Source organism: Rhinoraja longicauda, chromosome 5 (genome assembly GCF_053455715.1).
Source record: "Rhinoraja longicauda isolate Sanriku21f chromosome 5, sRhiLon1.1, whole genome shotgun sequence".
Taxonomy (NCBI): Eukaryota; Metazoa; Chordata; class Chondrichthyes; order Rajiformes; family Arhynchobatidae; genus Rhinoraja; species Rhinoraja longicauda.
Genome location: NC_135957.1, coordinates 51,919,853 through 51,944,240, shown reverse-complemented (window position 1 = coordinate 51,944,240; position 24,388 = coordinate 51,919,853). Strand labels below are relative to the sequence as shown.

The 24,388-nt window shown below is 39.8% G+C and overlaps 1 protein-coding gene across 1 annotated transcript in view; it reads left to right on the top strand.

Annotated features, from left to right (window-relative positions):
- Positions 1 to 24,388, top strand: part of lama2 (laminin, alpha 2) — a 292,372-nt gene that overhangs the window by 135,204 nt on the left and 132,780 nt on the right. Inside the window, exons 16-19 of the mRNA XM_078399541.1 lie at positions 1,637 to 1,750; positions 8,038 to 8,165; positions 12,414 to 12,500; positions 23,626 to 23,837. Coding sequence (XP_078255667.1) covers positions 1,637 to 1,750; positions 8,038 to 8,165; positions 12,414 to 12,500; positions 23,626 to 23,837 — 541 coding nt within the window. The remainder of the gene's footprint in view (positions 1 to 1,636; positions 1,751 to 8,037; positions 8,166 to 12,413; positions 12,501 to 23,625; positions 23,838 to 24,388) is intronic.

Sequence of the window (24,388 nt, the reverse complement as noted above, 5' to 3'; positions counted from 1 at the left end):
AAGCCTAATTGCTCCAGCCTTTCAACAAACGACAGTCCCGCCATTCCGGGAATTAACCTAGTGAACCTACGCTGCACGCCCTCAATAGCAAGAATATCCTTCCTCAAATTTGGAGACCAAAACTGCACACAGTACTCCAGGTGCGGTCTCACCAGGGCCCGGTACAACTGTAGAAGGACCTCTTTGCTCTTATACTCAGTTAATTGTATGCAGTCAATACAGTTAATTATTAATAACCTGAGAAATGTAATTATCTGCCAAACAATTTAACCTCGAGTGGGGAGAATCATTCCACCAGATTCTAATTACTACTAGAGATTCTAAAATAATAGCATTTAATTTCTCGTCTTCTTTGTCTTTGTTTATCTTTTCTCTTAATCTCTTCTATTTTTCTCCCTCCATTTTTGTTTCTTTGTACATTATTCTATAATGAAAAAGAGTGCCCTAATTTAAACTTCATACTTAGATTCTGTGGTGGACAAATTCATCCTGAACTGAATGCGATAAATATATGCAAATTGTAGATTGCTTGTGAAATTCAGTCCCACTAAACTAAAAATAATTAATTTCTAAATTGGACGAAATGCCCAAAAAAGGTTTAGTGCTGGGAGTCATCCAGAGGCCTCGATTAACAATCCAAAGACCGTTTGCAATTGGACTATTGGCAATTTCAATTCAACTGATAATTTGGAAATAAGAAGCATTAGTAACGATGAACACAAAAGAGACTTACTTAACAGTTTATCATAAGAATCAACCTGATTCACTAATGTCCTTCAAAGAAGAAAGCTGTCTTTCTTACCTTGTCTGACCTGTATGTTGCCTTCAGAGGTTGATGCCTAAATGCCCCCTGAAATAGCCTAACAAACCAATCAGGTGAGGGGCAGTTGGGGATGGGCAATGAATACCGGCCTTGCCAGTGAAGCCAAATCTTGATAAATGAATAAATAAAAACAAACTAACTAAATAAAATCTAAATCTGGTGTGTATTGCTCATGCAACCTTGGACAAATTCCAGTCCCTGTCTGCCTCACTAAGGATTCAGCAATCTTTTTGATTGTTCACAAGAATACGAATTCCCTACAGAGGTCACCATGTTTGTTTTTCTAATTAACAAATGCTCTAGTGCAAACATTTTGACTTTTTTGGGAACACAATGGCAATTTCTTTTTTGGACCTAAAAAATCCAGGCCTAAATCAGAAGGAACATTGCCCCGTTTTATCTTTTTATTCAAAATAGAGTTAATTTATAAAAACGTAATACATTACTTTGCATGTTGCCTTTCACAATGTCAGACAAATCATTCTCCATATGGGATTTAGGGTGTATCAGTATAACATCAATTTTCTTATCACAGTTTTACTTATACTTAGCTTGATAAAAGCATTACAAAGATGTTCCTCACCTTTGCTGAGGCACTCATCATCTTTTATCAATACCAAAATCTGATAGTTGTCTCATTCTGTTATTGTATATTCATGAATTAAAGTCCGTCTGGAGAAACCTCAGCTTGTTTGATCACAGAATTATTTTATCATTGTTAAATGTATAACCTATCACATGTCATGAAAGCTATTAAAATAAAATTGGTGCATTTTTCATGAGTCAATTAAAAAGATGTTTTCCTTTCTTTAGTCCTGCGCATCTGGATACAGAAAAATAAATGGCACCCTATATGGAGGAATCTGTGTACCATGTATTTGCTATGGTCATTCTAACTACTGTGATGACGTTACTGGAGAATGTTTGGTATGTATTAAAAAAAATGCAAGATACTTATAATGCCTAAAAAAGCCTTGCTAAAAATCCAACTCCATTTCAGATTTTGATTTGACAAAATAGTTTAAATCATTTTCACAAAGGTGTTTTTATTCCTTTGAATCGTGAAGTCCTATTTAATATGAAAATTAAAAGATTTTCATATTTTCATATGAATCTTCAATCATAGGAATTTTCAAAGGAATCTAGAAAAAGTGATAAAATGCTAAATGATTAAGAGTCTTGGAGCCTAGCCTTTAAGTTAGTTAAATCACAAGTAACATGGATGGTTAATGAGGAGGGACAGTAGAATAAAACCTTTGGTGGATAATCAGTATGAATCTGGTTATGGAGAGACTTGATGTATGGAAAATGGATCACATGGTTATTTTGACATCAATCTTTAATGATCTGGGAACTTTGAAATAACGTGACTACAATCTTAGGTAAAGAAATATGAAAAAATAAATCACAAGTGAAGCATTATAAAGTTTTAATCAACAGTACAAATACATTCTGCAGCATCTCACTGAGTATCTTCTAAGTATCACACTCAACTGAGGAAAATTACAATACAGAATCTATTATGCTAGTGAGAAGTAAGTTGAGTAGGTCATTCGTCAGAAATGATGTTTGTCCACAGAAAATATACTTAGCTGTAATCTATGAAATTCAAGAGAATAATTATGATTTTTTTTCATCCATAATTCAATATGATGAAATAATAATATTCAATCATTTTCAAAACTTGAGTGCAGCAACACTGCATAATAAACCTGCAGCATTAATAGAAACAAATAAGACTGCAAAAATCTGAAATAAAAACTAACAATATTGGAAAAAGTCAACCAGTCAAGTCGCATCTGTGGAAATAGAAATCTTAATGTTTGAGGTCAGAAACCCTTCATCATAAATGGAACATTTTTTTATTCAATACAAGACATCCAAAATTTAATTAAAAGATACATTTTGTGAGGAGGGGCACATATCTGTGTTTATTTAACTGGAAATTGGAGACGCAACCAAAGCCAGAATTAACACAGAAAGTACAACGTAGAACAGTACAGCATTGGAACAAGCCCTTAGGCCCATAATGTCTGTGCCTAACATGATGTCAAATTAAATCAGTCCCTTCTGCCTGCACATGCTCAAAATCCCTTCATAGCCTCTGTAAAAATTTGCCCATCTAAAAGCCTATTAAATGTTGCTATAATATCTGCTTCCATCACCTCCACTGGCTGTATGTCTCAGGCACCTACCATCATTCTGTGTTTGAAAAAAAAAACCTGCCTTGAAAATGTTGTTTAAACTTTCCTCCTCTCACATTAAACCTTCCTGCATTTGTTATTTTCCTATACCCTATTTATGCTTTCAGAATGTTATATACTTGGATTGGGTCACCCCTCAGCCTCCAATGCTCCAGAAAAAACAATCCAAGTTTATCCAACCTTTCCAGGCAACATTGTTGTGAGCCTCTTTTGCATCCTTTCCAAAGCCACTACATCCTTCCTGTAATGCGGCAACCGGAACTGCGCACAAGACTACAAATGTGGTCCAGCAAATTTTTAATACAGCTGCAACACGACTTTCCGACCTTTATACTCAATGCCCCAATTAATGAAGGCAGGAATGTCATAGGCCGTCTTTGCCACCCTATCTACCCGCGTTTCCACTTTGGGGGAGCTATGTATTGCACCCCAAGATTCCTCTGTGAATCAGTGAGTTGCTTCTAAAAGGCTCAGCAATAAATTAGGTATTTCTTAAGTTACACAATGTTATACATGGATAGTTATCAACAGGGTGGTGTCATTAAACATGTGCAAAAAAATTCTTACATTCAGACTTCCTCAAGGATTCTCTGGCATTGTAAATGGCAGAATAAGTCATGCATAATCACATATCCATACAGTAGCACTCTTCGCTTCCAATCAATGAAAAAGAGTGTGTGTGAGAAATCATGTACTTAATTTCCCTGTCCATTCTTTAGCCTCTATCAAGTGAGCCAGAATGCATTTCATACAACACTTGCATCATATATGCATAAAATTAATTTGTTTAAAAAAAGGCCTTAGTTTTATTTTTGCCTTTGCTCCAGCGTAGAATACTGTAGCTTGATTCATTGTGGATATTCAAAATGTCCTTTCTATTAATCCCATAAAAACCTTTAAAAATCTTTTTACATGGTTCCAAGAATTTTTGACAGCTGTTAGAGCTAACTGTTGATCCTAATGTTACTACTGGAATGTACATAACGATTGTTGTGCTTAACTGCATTCCTCTCATAATAAGGACGTTGACATTTCTGATAGTTTTTTGAAATACCTAGTGATGTTAATTCCATGTAAAAATAAGAGTTTTGGAAATCATTTTTTAATACATCTTGTGACACTTCCCTGACTCCTATTCCTCTTCCAATACATATCGATTCTTTCTGCGGGACAGTTGGCTTGTCCCATTTATCATGATTGAGAACTTAGTAGGCAACTCAATTCTGTTTTCACCCTGTTCCCAGAAATATATAATTTTATCATATATAGAGTATCTATCATAGTTATCATTCCCCTCTGCAGTTTCCTTTCCTCTTCCATCAGCTTCTTGCCCCTCAGTTTCCTCCCCTCTAACCCCAGTTTCGTCCTCTCTCCCCTCAGCTTCCTCTCCCATCAGTTTCCTCTCCTCTCCCATCAGTTTCCTCTCCTCTCCCCTCAGTTTTCTCTCCCTTCAGTTTCTGCCTCTCTTATCTCAGTTTCCTCTCCCCTCAGTTTTCTCTCCCCTCAGTTTCTGCCCCTCTCATCTCAGTTTCCTCTCCCCTCAGTTTCCTCCCCTCTCCCTTCACTTTCCTCCCCTCTCCCATCAGTTTCCTTGCCTCTCTCCCCAATTTCTTTCCCTCTCCCAGTTTCTTTCCCTCTCCCCAGTTTCCTCCCCTTAGTTTCCTCTCCTCTCCTTAATGGTTGTAAATTATGATAACGATAGAGCAACAGTACATCTCAAAGGGTTTCGTTTGATCACAGAGAATCAGAATGCAAACATAAATTTAAACTTCCCGTCATGTCAGTCAAGTCAGTCAAATCTGATACTGATCTTTGTTTTGTAAAGGTTATAGAAGGAATGGATTTCCCTTTATGAATATTCATTATTTGGACATCTGGAAGGCATTCATGGGGGACTTATAGTGACATAAAGATGATGACCATGCATCATGGTGTTATTAACCTGTTTAGGAAATGAACTGTGACCATGAGTCTTCCTAACTTTTTTTTAGAGCTGCATTTTTTGCCTTATTATATTCATTCAACCTCTTCGTGTTAATTCACCTAATCTGTCTTAAACGTCACCTCCTCCCACCCAAAGCCTCTCCACAGCTTTCTCACAATCCACACTGGTATCCAACTGCATGTTGTAAGCAGACTTGACTGAGCTGCTTTTTCTTTCCCCCAGGTAGATTATGGTAAGGCAGCACTGAAACCCCAAGATCAAGCTTAGATATCCTTATTTCCTGGCATAGCCTCCCAACCCAAAACCGAAGTCTCTGTTTTCTGTCTGTAACCAATCCTCAGTCCACCCCAGTCCAATGTGCTCTAACTTGAATAAACTCTTGTGTGACACTTTATTAGCTTTCTGAAAGTGCATTGGTTGCCCTGCTGATTGAAAACAATAAATCACTCAAATGTACTTGTCAAACTCGATTCCCTTTCATAAATCTATCCATCTCATTTGAAATGATTCTTGAGCCACAAGATGTACGTGTAGAAAGGGTCTTGTCTCCAAAGAAGTATGTGATGGTCACTTATATCACTACTGTTATGGCAGATGTTATAAGTAATTGGTAAATTGCTGAGGATATGGTCAATTAGTTTATCCTTGTGCTGGTCTACTGGCTGTTGCAGACATAGTCTGGTAGATATGTCTTTCAGGACACAGCTGACTTGGTCAGAGGTGGTACTGTCAAACCTCTCTTGTTGAAGCACGTTAAAGTCTCTGACAGTGTACTTTCTCTATCTCTGCGGCTGTCATTGTTTCTTACAAGTTCGTTGAACACGAGCACTAATTCATCAGCTGAGGGAGGACAGGTTGTAATCAAGTGGGGGTCTCCTTGTTGATGTTTCAGAACCACTCACACCCATCTGTATCGCCACCTCCGATCTGTCGGCCTTGGCAGAGCATTCCATGATTTGTGCCAGAGAATTCTGGTATGGTAGCCACAAACAGTGATTCTACATATACCATTACGCCGTGCTATGAGTAGAAACAAACAAACTGCAGATGCTGATTAACACACAAAAGGACGAAAGTGCTGGAGAATATCCTTGATCAAATTTGAACACATTGTTTATTGAGGGTGTTCAGGTAAGAGAGTTTCACCATAAAGACTTAGGTACATTTTGCCTTCCGCTCAGAGCTCTTTCCTCTTCATCTTTTCAGCAGCTTGTTCTGCTTATAACATGGCGTAATGGTCTACGTAGAATTATTTGATTTTTGTTTGTCGTGCAGAACTCTAGGAGGAACGCCTATTAACTCTCATATAACAAGATTATTACAGAAGTTTTGAAGAGAAGTAAAGCTTCTTTAGTATCTGGTACACCACTGCCTACATGTAGACCAGCAATTTCAAGCAAATTCACAAAGCAGTTAGCAATAGATTTGCGGGTAGTTACAAAATAAAAACTGAAGATGCTGGAAATACTTGGCTATTCAGGCCACATCTATGGGAAGAGAGGGTCTGCAGCCTAAAACATTAAATCTTTTCTCATAGATGTGGTGTGACCTGCTGAGCATTTCTTAAGTTCTAGGAGCCTAATTAGGCCATTTGGCCCATCAAATCTACTCAGCCATTCAATTATGGCTGATCTATCTTTTCCTCTCAACCCCATTAGACTCATGATTTCTGCATGATCAGGCATAGGTTAATATTAATTACGTGCCATACTTTAAAAAAAAAATTGTATGGGAGCAAGTTTTGAGTTGTCCTCGGTATGGCAATTGTTGGCCACTGGGACAAATAGTTCTTCAGAATGAACTGATTGATTAGGATTCATTTAGGTCCCTTACCTTTCCTTCTTCTATCTACTCTCCCACAGGCCCACCTCTGATGTCACTCATAATGCCAAAATGTTCAGACATTCTCCACTCCTACTCCAAGCCCCCTATCAGGATTTTGACATTGCTATTACACTTGATTGCAGCCTGAATTCTTCTCCCTGTGTTCCTTTCTGCACCTGGTCCTTTATTCAATCCACCACCCACCCAGCCATCACCCGTGATTAATCCAGACCCCATTGCCCACCACTTCGTCAACATCTTCCTAGTGGCCACGGGGTCCTCCTCCTTTTGAGATACTTCCCCCTGCCACTTCTATCAGACTTCCACCTAACATCTCATGGTCTCTGATCAATTACATTACCAGTTTTGATCAGTCCAGATTCCCTCTGGACCACAGGCCACAGTCAGTTGCTATTCTGCTGCACTTCCTCTAAAGCTAACTTTGCACCAGAGTACATTTTCAAATACAATTGAATGCATCTTCCAGTGGGGTGGGAGTTGGGGGGATATTGGGAAGGAGGGAGAGATGGTGCAATATATGATAAAAATGTTTTTAAGTGCTCTCTGTGATGCCAGATAAGTGTATGGGAACAGCAAGGCAGGATATTACTGCAGAAACTACAGAAAAATAAAATGTATGCTTTGAACGTCTTGAGCCAGAGTTATGAGCATAATGTCCCTGCAACTCTGAGGTTGTAATACTCACAATAATATATTTTATTACTTGGAAGCTCACAGATTCTATCTATAAAATACCCACTTTATGATCAGAAAATGTTGCTTTTCATAACAAATTCACTTCTATGTATATCTATGTGATGTTCTAAATTATACATCAAAGTACACACTCCTTCCACGTGATAACGATATGGGAATTGTGTGCCTTACATTGTTAAGTTCCAAACTCGAGCATTGCTGCAATTTCAGTGACGATCTGGTTATTCTTCCCAAAAGAGCATTATTGAATCTTGAAGCTTGTCAATTTCTGATGCACAATAGAATTGTGAAGTTTGGCAAAGGAGTCCTATTTTGCTCAATGAGAAGAAGGGAAACAGTATTTAAAAATGGATCAATTGTTTCAGGCAATGCAACTATTTGAGCTCTTTTCAAAATTCATTTTGGTTTACTGGCAACTCTTCCAAGAATTTGGTAAAGAGACACATAATTCAGATGTATTTAGTAAATCAATTAAGTAAATTGTCTGATCAAGAAGGTTTTTAAATAAATTTTATTTATTTTAGAACTGTCAACATGACACAATTGGCTTGTTTTGTGATAAATGTCGTCCTGGGTTTTATGGAAATCCGACTCGAGGAACACCTAATGACTGTCAGCCTTGCAGTTGTCCTTTACTAATTTCTTCAAATAAGTAAGTATGATATAATTTCAACTGTATTTGTAGCACATAACAATAATTTCCTATATTGTAGTCCAAGGCAGTATCTAAATGTGAATGAACAGCTATCACGTTCATTTGTCTGTATTCAGTGTAGCGTTTTCAAATAGAAAAATAAAATCTATGCAGCATGAAAGAAGAACATTCAGTCCATCAGCCCTTCCTTCAGTAGCATTCCAGTTGTCTTTGACGACAACTATTGGATCTGTTTTACACACCTTTTTGACCTGTGGTATACTAAACCTTTTTGATTATTTTACCAAATGCTTTAAATGCTTTACCAAATCCTATGGTTCTTGATCTACTAATGGATCCAATTTCTTTTAATTCTTTTTGTCTGCATCATTGATGTTTGAACACTTTTATCAAATCGCCTCTCGTTCTTCTTTCTGTATGGAGAACATTCCCAGCCTCTTTCGTCTAACCATGTAACTAAAAACCCTTACTTTCCTGTATTGTTTGTCAGGCTCTCACATCCCTCTTGTAGTATTCACAAAATGCTGGAGTAACTCAGCAGGTCAGGCAGCATCTCGGGAGAGAAGGAATGGGTGACGTTTCGGGTCGAGACCCTTCTTCAGACGGACGTCTGTAATAAACTGGTCAGAATTGGCACAACACTATAACAATCTCTTAAGATTTATGGAGGTTCAGTGTAACCTCCTTACTTTTATATTCTGTCTTTCTTTACAAATAATAATTTCCTGTATCATGTTTAATCACTTCCTCCTCCTGAGCTTTCACCTTCAAAGATTTACGCAATGCAAAGTCCAACGCTTACATCTTCAATGGAATTGCATTGTTTATATTAAATTGCACATTTCCTACCCCTTCATTACATTTATCTAGGTTAAATTTAATTGGCCACATGTCTGCCCATCCCTGAGGATCATAGAATTCAAGATGGTGATAGTGTGGAAGAAGACTATTTGGGCTTGAAGACAGCAGCAATATAGAGTAACGCAACTCCCCCACCAATGGCTATGCAATTTCTTTCAGCAATCTCTGAAACCTCTCTTGCTAAGACACACTTGCAAATCCTCGCCTTAATTATTGTTTATGGAACTTACCTGCATACTTACACATTGTCTTGAAACTACTTTCCTGTCCCATCTTGAACCCTTTTGCTATTTTGCTCACTTTTTGTCAAACTTGTTTTGTTCCTAATAAAAAAATATGTCACCTGAAATCCATCATGGTTCAGCAGTCTGATACAGAGGATTTTTTTCATGCAAATATTTGGGTACATGCACATGGGAAACAACATCATGTGCCAGCATAATTAATGTGTATGAAGCATAATTAAAACTGTCCATTAGGAAAATCTCTGAAAGCGCCACATAATTTAATTGTTCTGAAATTATCAAAGGTGCACATTGAGGAATATTATGTGGAGCAGTACACTGTGTGTGTGTGTTGTGTGTATTTGTGTCTGTGTATGTGTACGTGTGTGTCTGTGTCTGTGTGTGTTTATGTGTGTCTAAGTCTGCATATGTGTGAGTGTGTGTGTTTTCTAAAATCACTTCTCTAGGGTTCTAAGAATTCTGTTGCTGCTTTAATGCTTCTTTTGTTGCAGCATGAATCATTATCCCTCACCCCCACCTTAATTCTGTCATGTTGTCAAGATGACAACTGCAGAGACAGTGAATCACTTATTTATTAAGCACAAGGCCTCCTTTAATTAAAAAAAAGAAAATTAAATTTTTATTCAATATTAGAAAACACCTGATAAGTCAAGATTCATGGCTCCAGGATCTAACGTCTATCTAATATATTTTACATGGAGAAGAGTCAGTTGGCAACAACTTAATGGAGCTTACATTTTCAGAATACTTTAGAGGATACAAATGTTCACAGAATCATGAACATTCTCATGCAACGTGATCCTAAAGCCACCGCATAATTCCATGAATTTATTTTAATAAAGTTGCAGTTGAACTGCAAGTCAGTGTCACGGGTTTGTTGACCCTTCTATTATTATAAAACAATTTCCTTTCAATGTGTGAAATGAATGGAAATGAAATGTAGGGAAGTTTCTGTTACAGTGGACCCGGCTACAACACTATTCTCATGCTCAATAATAAATGATAAATAAAAGATGGAATATACATTCCATAAACAACCCTGCAGGGAGCCTTCTGTGACAACTGTTTTTATTGGAGTCATGGAATCATACAATACAGAAACGGCCCTTCAGCCAACTAAGAGGCCCCATCTAAGTTAGTCCCATTTGCCTCTGCATGGCCGATATCTTTCTAAACCTTTTCTATTTATGTTCCAAATGTATTTTAAACATTGTAATTGTAACAGGCTCTGCAGCTGACCAACCATGTTAAAAACATTATCATCCACATTGTTAATACAGATATAAAACAACATTGGAGCCAGTAGCGATTCTGGTCACACACCACTGGTCATCCGCCAATAATTGGAATAACAACCCTCCACAATCACCCTCTATCTCCTTCCATCAAGCCAATTTTGTACCCACTTGGCTATCTCATGCTGGATCCAACCTTCCATACTAGCCCATGTGGGCCCTTGTCAAAGGCCTTGCTAAAGTCCTTTTATTAGCCTTCGTTGATGTCTTTCATAATGTCTTTCCATATTTAGAATTTCTTCCTATCCCACCACCTTCTTCCTTCCAATTATTTTGTGGAAAATGTGGCCATATTTCCTCTTCAAATATATTAATCTTTGGAAATTCATGAAATCCACATAAAGTGCAATTCCATTATCTTTGTTATATCAACAACATAATTAAGACTTTTTTTCCTGAGAAATAATTCCGCAAATCTCCAGCAACATTTCCATTGCCTTCGACTTTTTTCAAGAATTTTAGCCAAACCTGCCCATTTTATTCTGGCTTCTCTTAAAAAAAATATTCAAATATCATTATTCCTAAAATAAATACTTACAAGAACTACATATCCATACATGGCTTTTGGTTTTCTCAGAATATAAAACATAAGATAGCTGATTTCTCTATCTCAAGTTTAAATAATTTCTATAAGATCATGTGGCAGGAGTAGAATTAGGCCATTGGGCCCATCAAGTCTACTCTGCCATTCAATCATGGCTGATCTGTCTCTCCCTCCTAATTCCGGTCTCCTGCCTTCTCCCCATAACCTCTGACAACCGTACTAATCAAGAATCTATCTATCTCTGCCTTAAATATATCCACTGACTTTGTCTCCACAGCCTTCTGTGGCAAAGAATTTCACAGATTCACCACAAGAAATTCCTCCTCATCTCCTTCCTAAAAGAACGTCCTTTAATTCTGAGGTGATGACCTCTAGTCCTATACACTCCCACTAGTGGAAATATCCTCTCCATATCCACTCTATCCAAGCCTAGAGTAAAAATTCTCTTTGAATAACCTTCACTGTTATGGTGCTCGGTTCCCAAATACCTATTCATCAGAAAACTGAGTCGGGACATGTCTAGTATGCCTGTTATTTTCTCATCCGACATTACAAACAGTTCTTGCTTTTTCAACCTACTTTGATCATTCCTAATTTAATTACACAAATATCTATCAATAGTGCTTGAATATTTTCCTATTTTTTTCTGGATTTCTCTTTTAAACTTTTCCGATATTCTTAAAGTCCATTGTTTTTTTTAATTATCTGTTTTGTTAGCTTCCTGAAGGTAAACAATTTGTCCTGCATTCCTGTTGATACTTTCAGTAGGTTTCCAATTGATGTACAAGAACAAAAAGAAATGGTAATATAAATGCAGATCCGCAGGATACAGAAATCATTTTTATATAACACTGATTGAATAGGATATTTTAATGTTTCGACAGACCTGACAAATGTTCTTTAGGAATATGAGCAAATGCCACGTTGTGATGTTTGAGTTAGTTCCAACTTTATGATAATACTTGGATCTAATGCTTTTCCAACCTTGGTGACAAAGGACGGCAGCTGGACATTCCACTTTTTTATAGAGCTGAGTTACCACTGACAGGGAATTCCAGGCTGAGTTACCGTTCAGTTGCTGCCATTCCTTTAGAGTACTCAGTGTTGGCTGAAGTAGTCATTCAGAATGTTGGTGGAATGAGATCCCTGCTCTATCTTTGGTTCCGGAAAGAAAAAATAGTTTTAGTCTGTTGCATGGTGTTGATCTCAGTAAAGGGCACTCGGCAATGCAGCTAATACACCTTTCTTTGGTTTATCTTCTTGTATCTGTCTCTACATCTGCTCACCATGAACAACATAGCTTTAGTCCGACTTGTCACCTGGATACCAGGGGAGAGGTAATATGTGATCAATGTCCTCCTGGTTATACGGGGACACGATGTGACAGGTAAGAATTCATGAACTTTTACCTCAAACTTTATGTAGCAGAGAATGTACACTGTTACTAACCTGGATATTGATTATGAATTAAATGACTAAACCGGATATCTGTTTGTTATGACTGAGGAATCTATAAGAATATAGATATGGTTATCTGTTGGTGGGAGCAATTAAAAGCTTTACTAATGATAAAAAGCCAAAACTGAAATGACTGCAGTGGTAAACCTGTTTCACAGTTTAGCTTCTTGCATGGATTATAATCTAGTGCTTTGCTTAGAAATTATATTTATTTATATCTTCATTTCTTTATGTTACATTTGATAAGAGTACATGCCAGGTTGCATGTTTACTCTAAAGTTTTGTATGACTTTAATAATAGAACATCATTTTATGAACTGTGTTATATATAATTGCTTAATGACATAGAAGCAAAAACCTGTAAAAGTTGAAGCATCTTTACTAATGTTTGAGACATACAGATGCTTTGCATCTGAAAATCAAGAATAAAAATCTTCCTTGTCAGATGCAGTATGCGACTGAACTTCCCAGCTATTTTGAAAGAGAATTACTTTAGTTGACTTCTCTTTTGAATACTCCAGTCTAACCTATTAGGAAAATTTAACCTTCAATGCTTTCTAAATTTACTTGTGCATTAATGAAACACATTTGGTATGGATTAACTCATGAAGTGTTCTACTAAAGAAACAGTACAGGGCTCTTTCACACTGAAACGTAATATTTTGAAATATCAGTGATTTTTCATAATTAGAAAATTAAATGACAATATTCAATTTCCATAATAAAACACAATTATTGATTTTATAAAAAACAATTTTTGATGTTGCATTATTTATGAGTGTGAGAATTAAATCTGCCAGTAATTTATGTAATTGCAGAATTGGAAAGGTGGTGAAGAAGGCATGCTTACTCTTATAAGCTGGGGATTAGAGTTAGGATGTCATGTTGCGGATTTACAAAACGCAATTAGAGCATTGTGTGCTTTTTTGGTCACCACATTGTAGGAAGGCTGTGATTATGCTAGAAACGTGCAGAAGCAATTCACCAAGATGTTGCTTGGATTTGAGAGACTTGGAATTGGTCATGGGGAGAGATTGGATAGGCTAAGCTTATTTTCCTTTGAAAGAAGGAGGCTGAAGAGTGAGCTGAGAGAAGTAAATTGATACGGTAGAAGATGGTCAGAATCATTTTCCCATTGGAGAGGATGCCAAAATCAAGAGGGCATAGTTTTAATTTGAGGATTAGGTTTTTTTTAGACTGAGGATGAAACGTTTTACCACAGAAGGTGTGAAATCAAATACAATTAATATATTTAAGACACATAAGACACAGCGGAAGTGGCGGCGCCTAACGGCTGCGGCTCGCTAGCAGTCTGTTCGTCTTTTTTCCTTTTTTTGTGTGTTGTGTGTTGGGATGGTTTTTGTATTTTTTTTGGTTGTGTATGTGTGGGGGGGGGGGTGGTGGTGTGGGTGGGGGGGGTGGTGGTGTGGGTGGGGGGGTGGTGGGGGGTTGGGGGAAACTTTTCTCTTCCTCACGGCGCGGGGTGCGGCTCGGCTGCGGGGCCTAACATCGCCCGGTGCGGCTTGGCCGCTGGACTTTACATCGCCCGGTGCGGCTTGGCCGCTGGACTTTACATCGCCCGGTGCGGCTTGGCCGCTGGACTTAACAGTGCCCGGTGCAGCTCGGCTGCGGGGCCTAACATCGCCCGGTGCGGCTCGGCCGCGGGACTTTTCATCGCCCGGTGCGGCTTGGCCGCGGGACTTTACATCGCTGGTGCGGCTCGGCCGCTGGACTTAACAGTGCCCGGTGCAGCTCGGCTGCGGGGCCTAACATCGCCCGGTGCGGCTCGGCCGTGGGACTTTACATCGCCGGGTGCAGCTCGGCCGCGGGACTTTTCATCGCTGGTGCGGCTCGGCCGCGGGACTTAACATCGCCCGGTGCGGCTCGACCATGGGACTTAGCTGCGCAAGGCTTGGTCGCGGGGCCTTTCATCGCCCGGCTCGGCCGCGAGACATTTCAGCACCCGGTGCGATTCGGCCGCGGGGACTTCCATCCCCTTGCGGGGACTGTGCGGGTCGGTCGGGGACGAGCTGTCTGTCCGTGGGCGTGGGGAAGAGAGTGGAAGTTTTGTTGCCTCCATCACAGTGAGGGGGTGTTTGGAGTCACTGTGATGGACGTTTGTGTTGGGGTTATGTGTCTTGTGTTCTTTTTTGTATGACTGCTATGTAGTTTCGTTCGGTACCTCGGTACCGAATGACAAATAAAGCTCTGTTATACTGTTATACTGTTATACTGTTATTTTCGCAGACACTTGAATCGGCAAGGCATAGAAGGATATGGTCCTTGTGCGGGAAAATGGGAATAGTGTAAATTGGCAGAAGGTTGGTATGAATGTGGTGAGCCAACGGGCCCATTTCATACTGTACCACTCTATATTAGGAAATGATTCATTTAAAGGGAATACTTTGACATGATACAGCTCATGTAAAGGAAAAATAAACATGTTATATTGGGAATGTCTGCAAGTACTATAGTGGAGGGAGACACCTGTCATTACACATCACGACAGTAATGTGCTATTCTTGCCAAACTAATCACCCGAGACAGTAGGAGCTCGACGCTCAGAAATGGTAACGTTTTCATTTGTTTTAGAAGCAATAAGTGAATTTGCTGTGAATGAGAACATGCAACAGAGCGGTAAAGATGGAGGCAAAAAAGCATAAATGTTTCACTGTCTATTAAAAATAACAGGTATGAAATTGTATAAGCTGGTTGAAATATATTCTGGATCTATTCATAGCGGAATATATTTTGGACTGCTATTTGAGAGTTACAGATAAACTTAATATAGCACCAATTGAGGGTATGAGGCGTGAATTGTCCAAGATAGACTGGCGATTGATGCTGAAAGGGTTGACGGTGGACATGCAATGGAAGGCATTTAAAGGTCGCATGGATGAACTACAACAAGTGTTCATCCCAGTTTGGCAAAAGAACAAACCAGGAAAGGTAGTGCATCCGTGGCTAACAAGGGAAATCAAGGATAGTATTAAAACAAAAGATGAAGCATACAGATTAGCCAGAAAAAGTAGCATACCAGAGGACTGGGAGAAATTCAGAGTCCAGCAGAGGAGGACAAAGGGCTTAATTAGGAAAGGGAAAATAGATTATGAGGGAAAACTGGCAAGGAACATAAAAACAGACTGCAAAAGCTTTTATAGATATGTCAAGAGAAAAAGATTAGTTAAGACAAATGTAGGTCCCTTGCAGTCGGAAACAGGTGAATTGATCATAGGGAACAAGGAGATGGCAGACCAATTGAACAAATACTTTGGTTCTGTCTTCACTAAGGAAGACATAAACCGTCTGCAGGAAATAGCGGGGGACCGGGGGTCTAAAGAGATGGAGGAACTGAGGGAAATCCAGGTTAGTCGGGAAGTGGTGTTAGGTAAATTAAATGGATTAAAGGCAGATAAATCCCCAGGGCCAGATAGGCTGCATCCCAGAGTGCTTAAGGAAGTAGCCTCAGAAATAGTGGATGCATTAGTGATAATTTTTCAAAACTCTTTAGATTCTGGAGTAGTTCCTGAGGACTGGAGGGTAGCTAATGTAACCCCACTTTTTAAAAAGGGAGGGAGAGAGAAAACGGGGAATTATAGACCAGTTAGCCTAACATCGGTAGTGGGGAAAATGCTAGAGTCAGTTATTAAAGATGTGATAGCATTACATTTGGAAAGTGGTGAAATCATCGGACAAAGTCTGCATGGATTTACCAAAGGCAAATCATGTCTGACGAATCTTATAGAATTTTTCGAGGATGTAACTAGTAGAGTGGATAAGGGAGAACCAGTCGATGTGTTATATCTGGACTTTCAGAAGGCCTTCGACAAGGTCCCACATAGGAGATTGGTGTACAAACTTAAAGCACACGGTATTGAGGGTTCAGTGTTGAGGTGGATAGAAAATTGGTTGGCGGACAGGAAGCAAAGAGTAGGAATAAACGGGTCCCTTTCGGAATGGCAGGCAGTGACTAGTGGGGTACCACAAGGCTCAGTGCTGGGACTCCAGTTATTTACAGTGTATATTAATGATTTGGACGAGGGAATTGAATGCAACATCTCTAAGTTTGCGGATGACACGAAGCTGGGTGGCAGTGTTAGCTGCGAGGAGGATGCTAGGAGGCTGCAGAGTGACTTGGATAGATTAGGCGAGTGGGCAAATGCATGGCAGATGCAATATAATGTGGATAAATGTGAGGTTATCCACTTTGGCGGCAAGAACAGGAAAGCAGAGTATTACCTGAATGGTGACCGATTGGGAGAAGGGGAGATGCAACGTGACCTGGGTGTCATGGTGCACCAGTCATTGAAAGCAAGCGTATAGGTGCAACAGGCAGTGAAGAAAGCGAATGGTATGTTGGCATTCATAGCAAGAGGATTTGAGTTTAGGAGCAGGGAGGTTCTGCTGCAGTTGTACAGGGCCTTGGTGAGACCGCACCTGGAGTACTGTGTGCAGTTTTGGTCTCCTAACCTGAGAAAAGACATTCTTGCCTTAGAGGGAGTACAGAGAAGGTTCACCAGATTGATCCCTGGGATGGCGGGACTTGCATATGAGGAAAGACTAGATAGACTGGGATTGTACTCGCTGGAATTTAGAAGACTGAGGGGGGATCTTATAGAAACATATAAAATTCTTAAGGGATTGGAGAGGCTAGATGCGGGAAGATTGTTCCCGATGTTGGGGGAGTCCAGAACCAGGGGTCACAGCTTAAGGATAAGGGGGAAGTCTTTTAGGACCGAGATGAGAAAACATTTCTTCACACAGAGAGTGGTGAGTCTGTGGAATTCTCTGCCACAGAAGGTAGTTGAGGCCAGTTCATTGGCTATATTTAAGAGGGAGTTAGATGTGGCCCTTTTTGCTAAAGGGATCAGGGGGTATGGAGAGAAGGCAGGTACAGGCTACTGAGCTGAATGATCAGCCATGATCATATTGAATGGCGGTGCAGGCTCGAAGGGCCGAATGGCCTACTCCTGCACCTATTTTCTATGTTTCTATGTTAATATAATTTATATTACCTTCAATGAGTCAAAATCCTTTAAATCCCTTGCAGCAATATTCTCAACTTTCAACCTTCCATTTATTTCAAGGCAGTTGATGAAATTATCATTTAGAAACCTAAAATTAAATTAAAAAGTGTACAAAGTAAATATTCTTCATTGTACTTAAAAAAAAATGTTGTTATTTTCAAGATAGCCACTGTAACATAAGTTTACCTGTTACTATGAGCAATGATTTGATGGTAAACAAGTTATCTTATCTTCCAACATGCATCAAATGGAAGAATTGCACGTTCCATATGCAGTTGTTTTAACTCGAGACTAACTGTTAAATATTTCAATGGGAAATTACCGTTTACGTACTATGACTGAAGTACACACATGGCCACTTATCTCCTGAAGATGAAATAAACATTACAGTAATCATTGAAGAGTACTGTGACTATTAAAAAAAAATAGAGTAATAATCAGCCATGATCACATATCTAAGATATGTCTATGTAATATATTCTCAACCCTTCCTGCTCTTAGTTTGGATTACTGAACTATTAGATTCCCTCCACTCCCAAAAAACATTTTATTCACTACAATTTTCTATAAAGAAAAGTGGACATTATGTCTGATCACTAAACCCAGAATTGGCTCTTCTTTTGAAAACCTTTTGTATCCTAAGTTAATCTCCCCTCATCTTATATCATACAACCAGTGGAACAGTAGGATAGACCTTCCAGAAGATCTTAATAATTAGTTGTGTGATCAGCATCTTGGCATTTAGGACGGGTAATAGTGCTTCCCATCAAATTTCACTATAAATCTGTGGATCAGTACTGCACAGGAACAGGCCCTTTGGTCCACAATGTCCATGACGAACATAATGCTACTTAAACTAATTTCTGCCGGCACAGATCTATATCCATGCATTCCCTGCATACACAGGTGCCCTGATTATGGCATTTAAGCCACTTAAATGCCTGCGTTTCAGGCACCAACCACTCTTAGTATAAAAATAGTATATTGTCTATACCTGTCCGAATTAGACTGGCCTCACCAAATATGTCTTCAGTGTTTTCCTTTCTATTTCAATTGTACCAGGAGTTCATTAGGTGAAATGAATTTAAATAAATAGAACCCTACTTTTCTGAATTTGCCTTAAAAACCCCCCCCCCAAAAAAATAATATATATATATATATATATATATATGCCAAAGTAACTTGAACTGCTACTTGTATCACTGGCAAAGAAAATGTACCAATACATTTCGCACAACCATAAAGGACAGATGGCTACAGAGGCTTGTGAAATGAATACAAGGGATGTGATGAAAGCCAGCTTGAAAACATGTTCTTTAAAGAAGGCTTGAAGAGGATGGAAAGTTGCAGAGTTTAGGGATATAAACTTACTGAGTTGCACTATTGATAGACAATAGACGCAGGAGTAGGCCATTTGGCCCTTCGAGCCAACACCACCATTCAATGTGATCATGGCTGATCATTCTCAATCAGTACCCCGTTCCTGCCTTCTCCCCATACCCCCTGACTCCGCTATCCTTAAGAGCTCTATCTAACTCTCTCATGAAAGCATTCAGAGAATTGGCCTCCACTGCCTTCTGAGGCAGAGAATTCCACAGATTTACAACTCTCTGACTGAAAAGGTTTTTCCTCATCTCCTTTTCAAATGTCCTACCCCTTATTCTTAACCTGTGGCTTCTGGTTCTGGACTCACCCAACATTGGGAACATGTTTCCTGCCTCTAACGTGTCCAACCCCTTAATAATCTTATATGTTTCAATAAGATCCCCTCTCATCCTTCTAAATTCCAGTGTATACAAACCTAGGCACTCCATAAACTCCCTTTCCTGGGGTCCAGTTCCAACCTGATTTTCCCAGTATACCTGCATGTTGAAATCTCGCATAACCACCGTAGCATTACATTTGCGACATGCCAATTTTAGCTCTTGATTCAACTTGCACCCTATGTCGAGGCTACTGTTTGGGGGCCTGTAGATAGCTCCCATTAGGATCTTTTTACCCTTACAATTCCTCATTTCTATCCATACTGATTCTACATCTCCTGATTCTATGTCACCCCTTGCAAGGGAGTGAATATCATTCCTTACCAACAGAGCGACTCCACCACCTCTGCCCACCTGTCTGTCTTTTTGATAGGTCGTATACCACTGAATATTAAGTTCCCAGCCCTAGTCCTCTTGTAGCCATGTGTCTGTAATTCCCACGACATCATACTTGCATATGTCTAACTGAGCCTCAAGCTCATCCACTTTATTTACAAAACATAGATACAAAACATATGTGTTGAGATAATATCATGTATGAAAATCATTGGTGATGAACCGAGATACGAGAGAAAACAAGAGAACAAACTTTGCATGAGAAAAATAAGGCCTCAGCAAATTTTCTCAAGATTTAAAAATATTTAAATATTGCTATCCGTTGCCGAAACTAACTAGAAAGCATGCAATGCAAAGGTAATGGAGAATTTGGAAGTGTTTTCAACTTACATACCTTGGGTATCAGTAAATTCGATGTAATCTGAATGTCAGAAAGATGTGACTGCGTTGGGACTTGAACCCGCGGCTGCAGCGCCTTCACCCACTGCTGAATTATCAGTGATACAATCTCCTTCACTGGAGCCTGGGACTCTGCGACCGCTTCCAGTCCCCACAAGAAAACAAAACGCTGGCTCCCTCACACCTTGCTCACTTGCCCGTGAGTAACACAGGAAAATACTTACGGACAAGTACAACACCAAAGTACTCGCCCCCAAACTGTATCTTAAAATAACCGCAAGTATGAAAGTTCATTTGGTGAAATACAATCGCGATGGGTTTCCTTTCAATGTCGCTGAGATTTCAATCAAGGGAAAGTGATCAACAATTTTCAGTTGATGGGGACAGTCTAAGAAGGGCTTTGGTTGTGTAATGTTTGCTTTGATGCATTTATTTTTCATTCCGTGCTGCATTATATATTTTGTTGGTAATATTCTTTTATTGGCAAGGACAAATTCAGTTGGCTCGTTGCCTCGGAGTCAACACAAAGTTTAACTTCCTGACTGTTACCCGTGATTTCCAGGAATACAAACTGATGAATCGATTTTTACATTTCCTGAATAAAATTATTGATGAACCAGATCGATTTTCTAACAATCCACAGACTTTATGGGCATTACATTCACAAGTTGCTTGGCAGTAGAGAGTAGTGGTGAATGAGTTTTTGTTTTGACTGGGGCACTATGACCAGTGTTGTTCCACAGGGATCAGTGCTGGGACGTTTACTGCTTGTGAATATATAAATGATTTGGATATATAAATGATTTGAGTTTATAAGTGATTTGGTGTGTTGATTAGTAAGTTTGCAGGCAACACGAAAAATGGGCAGTTTACAAACCCAGCAGTATGAGTATTTTAATTTAGTTTAGAGATACAGTGCAGAAACAGGTCCTTCGGCCCACTGAGTCCGCGCCGACCAGCGATCCCAGCACATTAACACTACTACACACTAGGGACAATTGGCAATTTTTACCGAAGCCAATTAACTTACAAACCTGTACATCTTTGCAATGTAGGAGGAAACCGGAGCACCTGGAGAAATCCCATGCGGTCATAGGGAGAATGTACAAACCGCACAGACAGAACCCGTAGTCAGTATCAAACCCGGGTCGCTGGCACTGTAAGGCAACAACTGTACCGCTGTGCCACCATGCCGCCCTCTATTAATATTGATTTATCTAATCCGAATGGGTATTTTTAAGGTGGAGAATGGCAGATTGTTGATTAGTACGGGTGTCAGGGGTTTTGGGGAGGAGACAGGAGAATGGGGCCGTGAAAGAAAAGTTGATCAGTCATGATTGAATGGCGGAGTAGTTCAATGGGCCGAATGGCTGAAATCTGCTCCGATAACTTACGAACTTATGAACACCTTTTTCTATTCTAAAATTGTGGTTAGTTTTCTCATTGATCTGTAGTTTAGCTGCCTGGTCAGTCGATGCATGCTGCATTCTGACAAACACCTTTCGCAGTTTACTCAATGGTTACAACTTGTCATCTACACTGTCCTCCACTCCACTCGTTGCAAATCAGTGGTGCAGCAGGTAGACCTGCTGTCGCAGAGTGCCAGAAACCCAGGTTCGACCCTGACCTCGGGTACTGTCTGTGTGGAGTTTGCACAACCACCCTGTGACCACATGACTTTCATCCGGGTGCTCCGGTTTCCTCGCACATCCCAAAGATGCACGGATTTGTGTGTTAAATTGGCCTCGGTAAGTTGCCCCTAATGTTTTGGGAGTGGATAAGAAAGGGGGATAACATAGAACTAGTATGAATGGGTGATCGATGGTCAGCATGGACTAGGTGGGATGAAGAGCCTGTTTCCACACTGAATTTTTAAACATAAATTCAACTAAAGTTCCATAAGACCGTCTGGGATAAAGATTTCACATTGCATCTGACTTACAGGAATTCCAATTTGTGTTCAATTCACAGGAACCCTTACGTAACCCAGGGAACCCCTGTATACAGCAGTGGTACAGCAGTAGAGATGCTGCCTTACAGCGCCTGGGACCCGGGTTCAATCCTGTCTATGGGTGCTATCTGTACAAAGTTTGTAGGTTCTCCCAGTGACTGGAGTGGGATTTCCTCTGGAGCTCCTGTTTCCTCCCACACTCCAAAGACATATAGGTCTGTAGGCAAATTGGCTTTGGTAACATTGTAAATTTTCCATAGTTTGTCTAGGATAATGTTAATGTGCGGAGATTGCTGGTCGGCGTGGACTCGGTGGGCAGGACCTGTTTCCGCATAGTATCTCAAAACTAAACTGAACGAAACTGTAAATGGCATGAATCCTCACGAGCACTGTGATACAGGGAGATCTTGGATTGCAAATCCATTGCATCCTGAATGTAACAACACAAGTGGAGTGGGTCATGAGGAAGGCATAAGGCAAGCTTGCCCATCTGTGGGGGCATTGAGTACAGAAAATTTCAATTCATTTTGTATATGACTCTGTCTTGGCCACATTTAGATTATTGTGTGCATTTCACCACATTACATAAAGGATTTGGAGGCCTTGGAAAAAGTGAAGAGTGCGCTGTGACACGGTATTCTCCTGGAGCTCCATTTTTCTCCACCGCTCCAAATACAGGCTTGTAGCCTAATTGGCTTTGGTTAAAAAAATGTATATTGTCCCGAATGTGTAGGATAATGCTAGTGTATGGGATCTGGGAAGGTTTCCGACCCGAAACGTCACCTAATCTTTTTCTCCAGTGATGCTGCCTGACCCGCTGAGTTACTCCAGTATTTTGTGTCTATCTAGTGTATGGAGTGATCGCTGGTCGGCACGGACTCAGTGGGCCAAAGGGTCTGTTTCCGCGTTGTTTCTCTAAAGTGTAAAGGAGGCTCACGGCGATATTTTATGGCAATAATGGGGTACTGGAACAAAGGCAAACATGCTGACAGATTGAGAGTGAGTTGGCATGATTGACTGGAAGAGAGAATAGTGCAGTAAAGGTCCACACTGTCAGTGAATCCCAAAAGTTTGTGGCCAGATAACCAAAGGTAACCTAATTGTGAATAGCTGTCAGTAAACGTAAGGCATACGTTTAAGTGAAGGTGCTTCAATGTAAACTGTGGTTCAGCAATTCATGATTTTCTTTATAAGAAAAACCGGTGGTTGGGGAGCGGCGTGTGCAACACAGCGCCCCCCAGTGGGATGTCGATTTCAAGCATTTAGCACGGGGCCCTCAAAAGTGCTGGGCCCTTAGCAAATGCTACTTTTGCTACTATGTTTATCCGGCACTGCCTCCATCTACAAATGCCCTCAACATATGGTACCACAATGTATGTACTCACAATGGAAAATATGCTGGACCTAATTCTATCTCAACTTCCTCGGTGCTATATAGATAAATATTCTATGATATATCATTATAACAATACAGTTTTTATTTCTAGAAATAATTGTATTTGAAGTAACTTTTTGCAGCCCACAGCAATATGTTTATCAGTAAATAATTCCTTTTTCAACCTTGTTTTTGTTAACCAGATGCTCTGAAGGGTACTTTGGACGCCCCACTAAACCAGGTGGCTCTTGTCAGCCTTGCCAGTGCAATAATAATCTTGATCTATCAATACCTGGCTGCTGCAATGCATTGACAGGCGAATGCCTACGATGCATTCAGGGAATTACTGGTCGGTTTTGTGATGAATGTGCTGATGGATTTTTCGGAGATGCTGTTATAGCCAGGAGTTGCCAAGGTAATTGTATTGCATTGTTCATTAAGTATTTTCTCTTTAAATGTGATAACCGGAAACAATAGAATGAGACCTTTTTAGCCTATGCACGGTAAAGATTCAAGGTGTTTAGGAAAGTGCTGAAAATGGTAACAGTTTTGAATGTAGAAGTTTTTGCAAAGAAAATTTTCAAGAACATGAAGGTATAACAGTATTATATAATTTGCAAGAGTAAATTGATAAAGATATTTCTTATAATTTGATCATAGACAAGAAGGGACTTAGTCGTAGCAGATGTCTTGCTTCTTGGAGTACAGGAAGCCTGCCTGATAGTAAAAGGCCATCATAACATCTGCTTGCTTTCGGGAGTTTACTGAGAAATTGCTTATCAACATAGTACATGACTTACCCTAAAGTTACATGTGACCTCAGCAGTGAAACCGTTACAAAACATTTTTTTTAACGTCTCAGGCACTTCCTTTTTACCCATTATGATGGGGTTTTTTCCAGCTCTAGCAGTACTGATAAAAGTTCTTAATATGTTATGTTTCTTGCTAGTTTGCTCTCATATGGTT